This window comes from Ranitomeya variabilis, chromosome 4 (assembly GCF_051348905.1).
Source record: "Ranitomeya variabilis isolate aRanVar5 chromosome 4, aRanVar5.hap1, whole genome shotgun sequence".
Lineage (NCBI taxonomy): Eukaryota > Metazoa > Chordata > Amphibia > Anura > Dendrobatidae > Ranitomeya > Ranitomeya variabilis.
The window spans coordinates 57,105,625-57,119,377 of NC_135235.1; the positions used below are offsets into that span (position 1 = coordinate 57,105,625).

The 13,753-nt window shown below is 39.3% G+C and overlaps 1 protein-coding gene across 7 annotated transcripts in view; it reads left to right on the plus strand.

The window, feature by feature from the left end:
* The window catches only part of BLNK (B cell linker), a 244,067-nt gene that overhangs the window by 187,654 nt on the left and 42,660 nt on the right, over nucleotides 1-13,753 (plus strand). For 4 of the 7 annotated variants that reach the window (XM_077258546.1, XM_077258550.1, XM_077258552.1 and 1 more), the window contains 3 exons: nucleotides 10,019-10,068; nucleotides 10,155-10,195; nucleotides 12,313-12,463. In XM_077258546.1, coding sequence (XP_077114661.1) covers nucleotides 10,019-10,068; nucleotides 10,155-10,195; nucleotides 12,313-12,463 — 242 coding nt within the window. Of the gene's footprint in view, nucleotides 1-4,691; nucleotides 4,749-10,018; nucleotides 10,069-10,154; nucleotides 10,196-12,312; nucleotides 12,464-13,753 lie in introns of all 7 variants that reach the window. The other 3 variants (XM_077258545.1, XM_077258548.1, XM_077258549.1) reach the window with 1 other exon arrangement.

The window sequence follows — 13,753 nt, forward strand, 5'->3', positions numbered from 1 at the left end:
ACCATTTTGTGATACATATGTTTTCATGTGACCAAAAAAATAATAATTCTGGCGTTTAATTTTTTTTCTTACTATGCCGTTTAGGCTACTTTCACACTAGCGTCGGGCTCGGCCCGTCGCAGTACGTCGGGCCGAGGTCACTGACGCTAGCGTTGTCTCCGCCGCACAACGGGGGCAGTGGATGCATTTTTCCAGCGCATCCGCTGCCCCATTGTGAGGTGCGGGGAAGTGCGGGGAGGTGGGGGCGGAGTTCCGGCCGCGCATGCGCGGTTGGAAAAAGCGGACCGTCGGGAGCAAAAAACGTTACATGTAACGTTTTTTGCTCCCGGCGGACTGCCACAACACGGCGCAACCGTCTCACGACGGTTGCGATGTGTGGCAATCCGTCGCAATGCGTCGCTAATGTTAGTCAATGGAGAAAAAACGCATCCTGCAAGCACTTTTGCAGGATGCGTTTTTTCTGCAAAACGACGCATTGTGACGGATTGCAGTTAACGCTAGTGTGAAAGTAGCCTAACCCATCGGATTAATTTACTCTATATTTTGATAGATCGGACATTTCCGAACACAGTGATACCAGATATGTATTTTTTTTATTGTTTTATTTTGTATGGGGCAAAAGGGGGGGAGATTTTAACTTTTTTTTTTTTGTAATATTTTTTAAAACATTTTTTTCCTTGCTTCAATAGTCTTCAAAGGTCATGAAGGGTTAAGGACTAGAATCTAAAAAACACATATGATGAACAGCAAAATAGATCATACAGTTTACAAAAAAACTCTTCGGTGTTTACTCCCCTCTGACACCATCTTTCTGTAAAAAAAAAAATAATAATAATAAAAGCAAAAAATATATATTATATGGTTTATAAGATGGCGTCCGCGGGTGCAGTGAGCTGTCGTGTGTATTCTAATAAACGATGTTTTCAGGAAGTTTGTGGTAAAGTAGTTATAAATAATAATGACTAGTAAGAAGAACATGGCATGTGCAAATGAAGCAGAGGCCATATCTACTGAATTATTTCTATGTTAGACAGATATTACATTAACTATAAGAATGAAATCTAAATAGTGTTTTAATTCTAAAGTGAAAAATGTTGAAATAATTTCATGTATAAAATTATAACAAAATTCTCCTTTTTTGATTCTGCTTTTTCCTATACCTACATGGATCAATATTTTTAAGTATTTCTTTCTCATTGCTGTTTCCCAGGATTGTGTGCCGTCCTGATAGTTGGTTTTCTAAATACATGACTATTCCTCACATTAAGGCCTCATTTAGCTGTCTGTGTATAACGCGATGCAACTCGTCTACAGTGCTACTAATCATATGTCCATCGGCTTCTTTTACAGATTAGGTGTCTGCAAAAAATCACAGAGACATGTCTGTTTTTTTATTCAAGTGTTAGGGCAAAATTACCAATACAACGATCATAAAATTACCCATACAAGTCTATGTGAAAAATCACAGATGGCACATGGTTGGCATCAGTGTATAATCCAAGTGCTGTCCGATATTAACATTGCAACATTTAGTTTTCCTTCAAACGAAGTTGATTTTAATCAATAGATCTTGTAATAATAATAATTTCCACAATTGGATGTGTTTAAATAAAATGTTCCTGTGCTGAGATAATCTTATAAATGTGTCCCTGCTGTGTCCTGTGTAATGGCTGTGTCTGACCGTACAGGGACATGGTCTGATCATACCACAGCTCCTGGGCAGAGGAGGAAGAAAAAGAGTATACAGACAGGACAGCACAGGATCACAGCTGATTCTTTTTCTGAGGTAAAAAATGTCCCTGCCTGTTTTGAAACAATATTTTACCTCAAAGAAAGAATCATTTGTGATCCCGTTCTGTCTGTATCCTCTCTTTTGTGTCCTCCCCTGCCCAGGGGCTGTGGTATGATCAGACCATGTTCCTGCACGGTCACACACAGCCATTACACAGTACACAGCAGGGGCACATTTATAAGATTATCTCAGCACAGGAACATTTTATTTTCATACATCCAATTGTGGAAGTTATTATTATTCCGAGATTTATTGATTTAAAATGAAATGTGTGTGGGAAAACACCTTTAAGGAAATCCCCAGTGAAACTCTGATGTCGAAACCTGACACACCGACCAAACACTGATGAAGATCTGTTCCAAAACACCGATGAACAACAGTACAAGAAAAATCACGGTCTGAATGAGGCCTAAACGTATAGATAAAATGTATTGTTCTGTACAAATTGAACTTAAGCTTATATTTCTAATAATCATTAATATTAATTAAAGAGGACCTGGCACATGAAACAAATGTGTTTTTTTTTTCTTTACATGGTGTAAATGCCTCAATTCTCTTGAATCTATGCTATTATTTTTTCTAGTTTCTGCCCTTTCCATTCTACAGATATGATCCTGTTTTCCTGTGTCTAAATCTAGAATTGTTAACTTAGTGGTTTGGTCCTCTACTTTTCTATGTGGGAGTCTTTTTGAGGACCACACCCATTTCACTAACAAGACTAGATTTATATAAGGGCTGTCCCACACGTCCAGATAATTCCGGTACCGGAATAAATCGGTACCGGAGTTATCCGTGTCCGTGTGCCTGGGAACTCACGTAGGCCATACGTGCGGCACACGTGTGCCACCCGTATGGCGAGTGGGTACCACACGGAGCGTGTGGTAGGTACCCACGCGTGTGGTACCCTGCATCGTGCTGAAGCCGCGATTCATAGGTTCCCTGCAGCAGCGTTTGCTGCAGAGAAAATATGAATAATAGTGTTTAAAATAAAGATCTATGTGTCCGCCGCCCTCCCACCCCCTGTGCGCCCCCCCCCCCCGCTGTTCAGAAAATACTCACCCGCTCCCTCATTGGCTGTCGCTCCTTCCTGGTCTGGCCCCATCTTCTCCTGTATGCGGTCACGTGGGGCCGATCATTTACAGTCATGAATAGGCGGCTCCACCTCCCATAGGGGCGGAGCCGACTATTCATGATTGTAAATGAGTGGCCCCACGTGACCGCATACAGGAGAAGGCGCGGGGCAGAGAGGAAGGAGCGACAGCCAACGTGGGAGCGGGTGAGTATTTTCCGAACAGCGGGGGGCGCACAGGGGGTGGGGGGGCAGCGGACACATAGATCTTTATTTTAAACACTATTATTCATATTTTCTCTGCAGCAAACGCTGCTGCAGGGAACATATGAATCGCGGCTTCAGCACCATGTGGGGGGGACAGCGCTTACTGTAGCGCTGTCTCCTGCACGCACACGGACCCCAAACAGAGAACGTCCATGTGAGGTCCGTGTTTTACACGGACCCATTGACTTTAATGGGTCCGTGTAATACGTGCGCTCCCACCAACACTGACACGTCTCCGTGTTTGGCACACGGAGACACGGTCCGCAAAAAATCAATGACATCTGAACAGATGCATTGATTTTTATGGGTCTACGTGTGTCAGTGTCTCCGGTACGTGAGGAAACTGTCACCTCACGTACCGGAGCCACTGACGTGTGAAACCGGCCTAAAAGGAAGCAGAGGCCATATGAGACGTGAGAGAAAAAAATATTATTTAGGTTCTCCTTTTGTTATCTCTTATTACTTTCCTTAACACAACTTTACTGTTGTTTACATTCAGATTTGTGCTGCATGAAAAGTTGACTAAAATTCTGCCCGTTACTACTATATTTTATTTTTCGCAAATTTGTTTCTCTTATTTTTAGTTCCTATATTGTATGGGATAATTTTTCGATTTTTTTTTATTTATTTTTTTTTCTTGTGTGTATTTGCTGTATGCATCTGTATAGGCGAGTGCAGTCACCTGCACATTACTAAGTAATTACAAAAATGGCCCAACTTATTCCAAAAAGTGTGAAAAAACAACCTTTAAATCATTATCCCCAAGATACACTTGCTGTGCAATTCCATACTATGGAATTTCATATTTGGCTGTTTCCAGAGCTCGACTTTCTGTGCCGTGAACGGCTGATATTCCCATCTCCAACATGTGACTGAGATGAGAATAAAGCTTTAATGCATGGCCGGAAAAGAAAACCTAACTTGGAAGCTATCAAAACTCCAAACATTTCTTTCGATAAAATTATGTTAATTGGTAAAGGACCACTATAGGCAAAATAAATCATTTATTTTTTTTTAATATGCCCGGCGTACGGGGTCCTAAATCCAGACATGCTGGACGTAGTGCAAAAATGAAGTTTGAACACAGCCTTAGTCTCAATTCCTATGCAATGATGACACAACTTCCCAAAATGTAAGTCACTGGACCAAGCGCGGTCCAGACCCTAAACAAGCAGGCAATACCAGGTCAGGAGCCATCAGAGGGTATGGTGCATCTCAGAATCAGTAAATTATCACTTTTATATACTGTAGATCCGCTCTTTACATTGGTTGTATAATTCTGTTGACAGGTGAATGTATTCCTTAACAGGCACTGATTTTTCTCACCAACAAAATTTTCATTACCAAGGTTAGCAAGAATCCATAAAGTCATGGAGAGTCCATAAAAAATTTGTTTTTTTCTTTAATTTTATTTGAAAATAATTAAAATACAAAAAAAAGCTTGGAAAAAAGGAGATGGACAATCTTGTTTCCTGTTGATCACTTTCTCTGACTTTGCTATAATGTGATTTATAATTCTGCAGTCTATGGGTGTAAGCTCTGTCTCTGTCCCTCAATGTTTAGGTTCCAAAATGATCAGGTGGCGTTAATTTGTAAAACTGGGAAAGATACATGGGATCGGTATGGAAATCAACCATTACATGTTTCAATCTGCACTTTGGCTAATTTCTTTTCTTTGCTTCTTTGTGTTTTGTCTTGCTTGCCAGAAACCTATGCACTAAAATGATCTACTTCTATAACATACGTATATATGTAGGAGGTCCTTATGGGGCTTATAGTAAAAGGTGGTCTCCAGTTAAGGTTAGCCACCCAGAAAGCACAGGTCGCTATCTCGTGAGGCTTTTCTTAGCAAAACAGACTGAGTACTCTGCCATTCTCTTTTGCAAAAGTAGGGATCAATAAAGTCAAATGTGTAATGGAGTCGCAGGAGGGAGGATATGATTTTTTCTATAGTTACTATCTGGGATGTTTTTACTTTTGTGGCAGCTTCTGATCTCATAGTCTAAGAATAAGGGGATAGTCACAAGGCCGTATAACTCGGATGGGGATCGCATCGCAATGCTTGGACTGGCGGTCGGTCTGATGAACCAAGTGTGACCGCATGTATTTCTATGCAGCTATCGGGTTCTGGTAGGGAGAGCCAAAGGCCAGTCCAAGCATTGCATTACGATCCTTGACCCAGTTTTACGTCCGTCTGACTCTCCACTAACTGTGAAGTCCAGGTAGCCTTGCACCATGTAAATTAAGCCCTGCACCATGTAAATTAAGCCCTGCATGCCCATAGATGTGAACCTCTTCCAGGAGGCCCTGGCTCTGCCACAATAATGGACTACAAATGTTCAGCAGAAGACCCCATATGGAGCTAATATTGAGGCAATCTCTTGCCACTAGGGTCATTGCTTATGACTTGAGTCATAAACAGAGGACAAAATATCCTTATCCAACTTCATATAACGCTGAGCGAGTAAAAGGAGGAAATATTTAGGACCTTGTGATTTATGAGTGGAGACCAACAATGACACTTGATGTGATCTTTTTAACAATGTCTTAGTTTTCCAGACAATGGCCACGTGGTTATGACTAAAAATAAAAAGGAATAAAAAGGCAGAAGTCATAGAGAGCATTAAAATAGAGCCTTAAATGGTTACACAACTTAGTGCAGGAACGCAATCTGCATGCTGTCTATGTTCAATGCGTTGGACCCCTGTCTAGTTGATATGCATCTGTATACCAAGCTGTGTAGTAAAACACAGGTATCGCAATTGTATATGTATATTTTTTTTATAATGAGGCTCTATATGATGGACGGGTGCTACTGCATCCATCAAAATTGTGGCCACTGTCAGACGTACAACACCAGAGCATATACGACATGCACTAATATGCAAAATGGATTGAATATTGTATTCATAGTGCATTGCTGTCTTTACTTCAGCACTTTAGAAATTATCTTATTGATTGTATGTGCGTAATCCTTCCATCGTTGGCTAACTGAACTGAAGCTGTGGCCAAGGTTGCCAACCTTTTTTGTTTTTTCTTTTTTCTGGCCAACGTCTCAAAAAAAAAAAAAAAAAAACAGTGGCTCAGGAGGACCCCTACTCAAACATGGTTAGAACAAGCAATCTCCATGCAGGGCAAGCGTACAAATTATTGGTCCACCTAAATGCATTATATTGATGCTGTAATACAAACCGCTCTAAGTGGAAAAAGAGTTTCTTTAACCTGTTACATTTATTGGCCATATATATACAGATTTATCAGGATGGAGTTTCTGCAAAACACTGCACATGTGTATCACAGTAACGGCACAAGTTCAGGAGCTGAGCCTGCGCCATTGAGAGTGGGAACAGTCTGCAATCTACAACTGTAATGACTGTGATAGGAGTTTACTCTTATCCGGGCTATCAAAGTGGTTAGACAGAGGACCCCACTGGCCACGTATGGCTCCTCTCCTGACTCAATTGCAAGGTGCTAATGACTTTGATACCTGGTAGCCTAATTTTGGTTTCCAGGATCGCTACTTCCAATAGGTGGCATTAGAGTTCAAGTCTTCTTCTCTAAAGAGGCAATTTGCATATTTAATTTCCCAGTAGAATTGCATGGCTTATAAGCCTCCTTAAACTGCTATGTCACTCTCCACAAGGAAAAATGTTAGCCCTTATTGTAGTCAGAAGCCTCTTGAATAGCCAAATCAGATCTCAGTCTTTGCACTGATGAGGGGCAAAACCTCAAAACATTATGTCTGCAAATTTGAGCTTCTGGTTTGGCCTTTATCCCAAGTCATGTGACAAAGCTTGTTAAAGAGTCAAGAGGATTACTGCTTCCAATAGGCAGCACTAGAGTTCAAGTCCTCTTCCTCTGTGAAGAGACAGTTTGCATATTTACTTTCCCAGAGGAGCATTGCATGGCTTATAAGCCTCCGGACCCTGGTATGTCAGGCATGTCACTCTCCATAAGGAGAAACATTATCCCTTAGATAAACACACTCCATGGCTGCCTTATATCTATGCTCTACACAGCATTCTGTTGAGCTGAGCCATTATCTTAGCTTTGTTGCATTCTATTGAGCTGAGCCATTATTTTAGCTTTCTTTGGTCCTCAAGCCGTGTGTATACATGTATTCAATACTTAACAAAAAAAATAACATCTTAATCCACTGATCAGAGATATCTCCATAGGTACCAAACCTCTGATCATAATATGTACGTTGCACTGAGCCATGTTGCAGAATTTCCTGTTTAGCAGGTACAGGAAAGAAATATATCTTGGTACCGTGTTAGCCAGTAGATAGAAAAATATTTAGAATTGAGAGTCCTCAGTGGTTGATACCTTTTAATGGCTAACTGAAAAGATGGTAACAAATTGCAAGCTTTCGAGACTACATACGTCTCTTCATCAGGCAAAGACTGATGAAGAAGCAGGAACATATAAAATTGCACACAAAGGACGACAGAAAATTGCCCCAAGCAGTGCAGCAAAAATGAGGGTTTCTAGTAAAATACCATCGACGGATTTACTCACATTGGTAAATGCAAGGAATGAGTAAGACTTGCCTAGATGACATTGACTGTAAAGGCTACCATTAGTAAGCCTGAGTGTATATCTGCATCCGAGACTCCTGATTCTGAGACCTTTAATGAAAAAGTTGTGCATTATGCAGCACATGTTCTTACAGTAAAACAAGGGAGATCGTGACCGAACCATGATATGACCCAACAAACTCCATAGTAAGTCAATAGATCCACCACAACTTTGGCTACCATTGTAAGCAAACGACAAAACGGTGATGTGATCAAAATCCTAATATAAGGAAATATCCATGACCAATTCATGACGATCAGAAACACTTGCTGGCTCTATAAACAAAATGACTATAAAATATGGGAAATTAAAACTGTTCATGTATCATTATATCAATTTTTTTTGGAAGGTCACTATACACAATGTGCAATGCAGTCTATAAACTATTACTAAGTCTGGAACTTGCTGTGTATGCACTAATAAAACCTTGTGATAAACCAATGTATAGGAATTAGTGATGAGCAAACGTGGTCGGATAAGGTGTTATCCGAGAATGCTTGTGTGCTAACAGTGTCTTTGGCATGCTTGAAATATGTTCGAGTCCCCGCGGCTCCATGTCTAGCGGCTGTCTAACAGTCCCAACACATGCATGGATTGCTTGTCTGCTAGGCAATCCCTGCGTGTGGTGCGGCCTTCGAACAGCCACGAGACATGTAGCTGCTGGGACTCTACATATTTTTCGAGCACGCCGAAGACACTCGATTAGCACACGAGCATGCTCGGATAACCCCTTATCCAACCACGTTCACTTATCACTAGTAGCTATAGAAGATAGGCTCTTTAGAACAGTTTCCCACAAAGTTACATATTCAACGTAACAGGATCCCCTTTAAGTAAAGTTTAATCAACACGTAACATAATGTTTGCAACTTTCCAATATATACTTTGTTTTTCAATCTTCTCAAAAAACTTAATTTACTTTGTCAGTGTAAACAATGTTTTACATCTAGAACATTTGTGTTTCACGGCTAAAGTGTATCCGGTCTAGGAAATTCTCTTCGAGCTAAGTGATTTGAACTCCAGGTTGATAGATCTAACTCTCGCCTCCTTTTCACTTCAATTTTTCAAGGATAGAATACGTACCCATTATACTCCATGTGGCTGGTCACATGTCCATATTTTGTTTTTTTTTGTATGACATATGTTTGCCAAAACACATGGAGACGTGTCCATTTTTGTCACAGATGAAAGCCAAACTACAAATCTGTCAAGGAGAGCACAGGAGTCTACATGTTCTTCCCATGCTTGAATCCATTTTCTGTTGATACCTAACCAGTTCAGAGAAGCGCAGTCCAAAACATTTAATTAGTTGCTAAAAATAACCATTTCCATTACATTGGAGCAGATTTATAAATGTATCTCTGCTTTAGAACTGGAGTAAGAGGGTCCTGAATATATATTTTACCTTATTTTTTAGAGACGTAATAGATGTGCCCTTGTTAGGACCGTGGGTATTTTATGGTTCTTATTGGACCTCCTCTTGGCCAATTCCTACTTCGCCTAGATGACTAAGGCTATTACAACCAGCCTTAAGCTCTTAACCTGCAGTCCTATGGTGTTTGCACCCTGCCAGCGGCATGCATGCTGCTGCCCCCGATGCAATCTGCAGCTTCTCTTATGCTTTTCCCTGGGCTTGTCACTCTCCGATATCCTGTTCATGATTTTAAAGATCTTTGTAACTATACTTTCTGCTGAATCTGATCTGGTTACATCTCCCTTTGTGATGTCTTGGCAAGACATCATGGGACATATATTTTCAGGATGCATTTGCTGCAAACAGTAATTTTCTAAAATCAATATTGCGGATGGAAACTGGAGAAAGAAAATTGCATGGCATCCCCAAAACTGAAAATATGACAGTACCATAATCAGGAGAATAACTATAGTTATAGCAATCGCACCTGCACCCTGAATCAAAGGAAGATCCTAATTGATGGTCCATACGAAAAGACTAACGCTATAAAGACTACCAAGGTTCCCCTAATACCATAAAGCTTGGGACTGATTAAACAATATATTGTAGTAGACATTATTCGTGAACACTGCAACATTTTAACCTTTTTATTTGGCACCATTGAATGCCCTCCATTGTTTGCATTTTGGTGGCTATACCCTTTTTCTATACTAGCTTCATCTATCTGATACTAACAGCATACTCAACGTGCTTTGCATCGTATGCATCATTGTCCCGTGTGTCCGGCACCTAGCCTATACCATATCATTTCGTGTTTTTTTTTTCAGTTTTTACGTTCCTCTTGACACTTTTTTTTTTTTTCTTGCTGTTTTTAATTTTTTGTTTCTCTTTATAGAATAACAAAGCAAGCTCCTCCGACTGTCCCCAGAAGAGATTACCAGACTGGTAACAGAACTTTTATTTTTTTACATTTTTTAAAGTCTTAAAATGTTCTTATTCTTAATCCAACATATTCTGATTTTTATCTACAGGCCCACCCGGGGGAGAGGATGATGAATGGTTCGATGAATTTGTAAGAACTTTTTTTTCTTTTTTTTTCAACATTTATATATTAAATTTGGCAAACGTGTACTAGATGTGCTTGTAACTGCAATAAAAATATCACATCATGTTCTAAAAATGATTCGAAGGGGACTTTCCAACCTTTAAAAAATCTTTTTATTGCTTCACAAAAAAAATACTATATTTATGTACTGTACTTATCTTTAAAATTTCCCTGTGTTTTCTGCCACCAGTTACTTCGGTTTCACATTGCTTTTTATTGTCTTTTTTTTAGCTATCAAAATAATTTTTACTGTTTTTTTTGTGATATATAGGTTTTTTTGTTGTTTTTTTAAGTACCGTATATTTTCTTTATTAAACTTTAATTATGTTTAACAAAGAAAACCTTTTTCAATGTATGTTTCTTTACTTTAAATTTGCAATTTCACTTTAACGAAAAGAGTTATTATGAATACCCCATGTTGTTTTAGTCTTTTAATATATACTCATTATAATCTCAGGTAGCTGGAGTAAGCTATGGGTATGGCTTTGATTCCTCTAGGCTTGTTGGTTTTTTGTTTTTTTTCTTTTTTTAACAAACCTCCGAGGAACATTCACACTGTTTTTTTTTATTATGTAGTTTTCCATGGTAACTAGGGCATCCATGAGAACTCCCTTTATGGTGACATTGGTAATGGCTAGAGCTGGTCTTGGTTGATAATGATTTGCCATGGTCTGTTTATGGGGGTGAGGTACCCTGCTGTAACATGATCACCAATCGAGGCAGTGGCATTTCACTGCATATCTAAAGCACGGGACCACAAACCACATGTTTTACATTTATGGGGCATGGTCCTTAAAGGGAAACCAAAACTACAATTCCCCATGTGTTCCATTGAAGAGTTATATGTAACGTTAAGGCCTCTTATCTTTATTTACAAGGATGTAGTGGAAGTAGTTCTCGCAGAAAGCAGGGATGGTACTGCTCCAGCTGCAGGGGTACCACTGTATTTAGCATTGTAGACTGTGAAGGCCCTCATACATATTAGATGGCTGTCGGCCGAAGGCTTGTTCAGCCATAAGCTCTTTCCTAAATACAGGAACACTTGATTCAGCTTTTTCTATGAGAGAGCTGCTACCAGACTGTTCTGGAGGGAGGCCTATTTACCGGTGAAAAAAAGATCATCCATTAGAAATCCAACAGGTAGGATCAGTTTCTCTCCAATTAATTGTAAGGCCGCCATATACAGGTGCTTCTCACAAAATTAGAATATCATCAAAAAGTCAATTTTATTTCATTTCTTCAATACAAAAAGTGAAACTCATATGTTATATAGAGTCATTACAAACAGAGTGATATATTTCAAGTGTTTATTTCTGTTAATGTTGATGATTATGGTAAAATAATTTATTCAACATCACGCGAATGCCGGGACTTTTTGGAATTTGACATATATATTAGACTGTCGGCCAACTTCACGGACAACTTTAGTAGAACAATGTATGGGGGCCTTCATGGAAGGCAGGAGGAGATCTAAAATTCAGGAAGAAATTTTGGGAAATGAGCACACTGTACCTAAAAGAAGGGTAGAGTGTAATACACAAGGAGGAGGGGGGGCAATAATGGAAATTTTGGTTGCAATGGGATAACAACAAAAAAATTCCAAGTTTGCACAAAAGCCTCAAGCCTAACGCTACAACAGTGTTTTCTGTACATGACTACGGCTTCATACATTGACCTTTTACATCTGCAATTCATAACATTCAGATTGTCATTATCATTTATGGTGTTTTTTAATGTTTGGTTTTATCTTCTGTCTTCGTTTTGCCAGAATATTACAGTGTTGTATTAATTGTATTTTTCCAGAATTTCCTAGCTTGTCATTGATGTGGTCTCGATTTCAGTTAATTAAAGGGTTGTCCAGGATTTCAAAAACATAGCTGCTGTCTTTCAGAGACGGCAGCATCCCTGACTATGGATTGCCAGCAATTTTATTAAAGTGAATAGCTGAGCTGCATTTCCGCACACAACCAGTAGTCAGCAGTGGAGCTGTTTTTGGAAAGACAGCAGCCAAGTTTTTCTAATGTTCGCAAACCCCTTTAAGTCTACTGAACTTAAAATGTTACTTTTTTTTGTCATTAACTAAGGGAAGTGACTATGACAGCCCCGATGAGCATTCTGATTCAGAACAATATGTGGTTCCTATAGAAGGGGATGGCGACAACTATGAACCTCCACCGAATGACAATCATGTGTCGCCACCAGTTAAGATCACGATGAGGAGCAATGGATATGCAGGTATCCACAATCAGAAATATTAAGTGTAGAGTTTTTCTTTATTTCTGTATTCTGAATGCTATTTGGGGTTTCCAGAAGTGTTCCTCCATTGTTATCCTTGCCCAATAACTTATAAATGTGTTGGGTATGTGCCATTGTTCACCTTACTTAGGACTATACGTGGTTTTGCTTGTATACGCTCCATTGTAAAAAATATACATTATGTGTGATGACTGAGTGCCTCTATCCCCCATTAACTAGTATTAAGAGGGGAAATTTACCTTGCAAGTGCCACTTCTGCCTCTTACTTTAGGCCGGCACATAGGCTCCTATGCACTCATAGCTCTGTCGGCTCCTGCATATTTTCCCATTAAATTGAATAGTACAAGCCACAATCACACACAGTCACCTATACTGACATGCCGTCCTCGCTAAACAACGCCGTGGCCCTCTTTTTGCCCTATTATATATTTTGTGCCAATTAGCACTTTCTTTATTTCATTCTTTCTTTTGTTCCTTTTTTCTGTTCCTTTCTTTCTTTTGTTCCTTTCTTCCTTTCTTTGGCTTTCTTTCTTACTTACTTTTTTTGTTCCTTCCTTCCTTTCTTCCTTTTTCTTTCTTTCTTTTTTTGTTCCTTTTAATCGTTCCTTTTTTGTTCCTTCCTTCCTTCCTTCCTTCCTTTCTTTCTTACTTTTTTGTTTCTTTATCTCTTTCTTTCTTTCTTTCTTTCTTTCTTTCTTTCTTACTTTTTTGTTCCTTTCTTTCTTTCTTTTGTTTTTTTGTTCCTTTCTTCTGTTCCTTTGTTCCTTTCTTTGTCTTTCTTTCTTTTTCTTTCTTTCTTTCTTTCTGTGTTCCTTCCTTTTTCTTTCTTTCTTTCTTTTTTGTTCCTTTCTTTCATTCGTTCCTTTTTTTGTTCCTTCCTTCCTTTCTTTCATCCTTTCTTTCTTTTTGTTCCTTTTTTCTTTCCTTCTTTCTTTTGTTCCTTTCTTTCTTTCTTTCTTTCTTTCTTTCTTTCTTTCTTTCTTTCTTTCTTTCTGTCTCTGTTTCTTTCTGTTTATCTTTCTTTTTTCTACACAACTAATCAGTTCTGTGTGCACGTTCCATATTTTGCCGTCTGAACTAACATGTAAAAATGGAACATTTTTCTAAATACTGTACATTCATTTACTTATCTTGCCCAGTTCCCACTGTGCAGGTAGTGACCCTGCTTGTCAGATTTGCTCTCACTTCCTGTGATGTTAAATCTGGTGGTCTCGGCTTCCAGACTCCCACCTCACGCAAAACATCACAGTAATGTCACTCCTGAAGCTT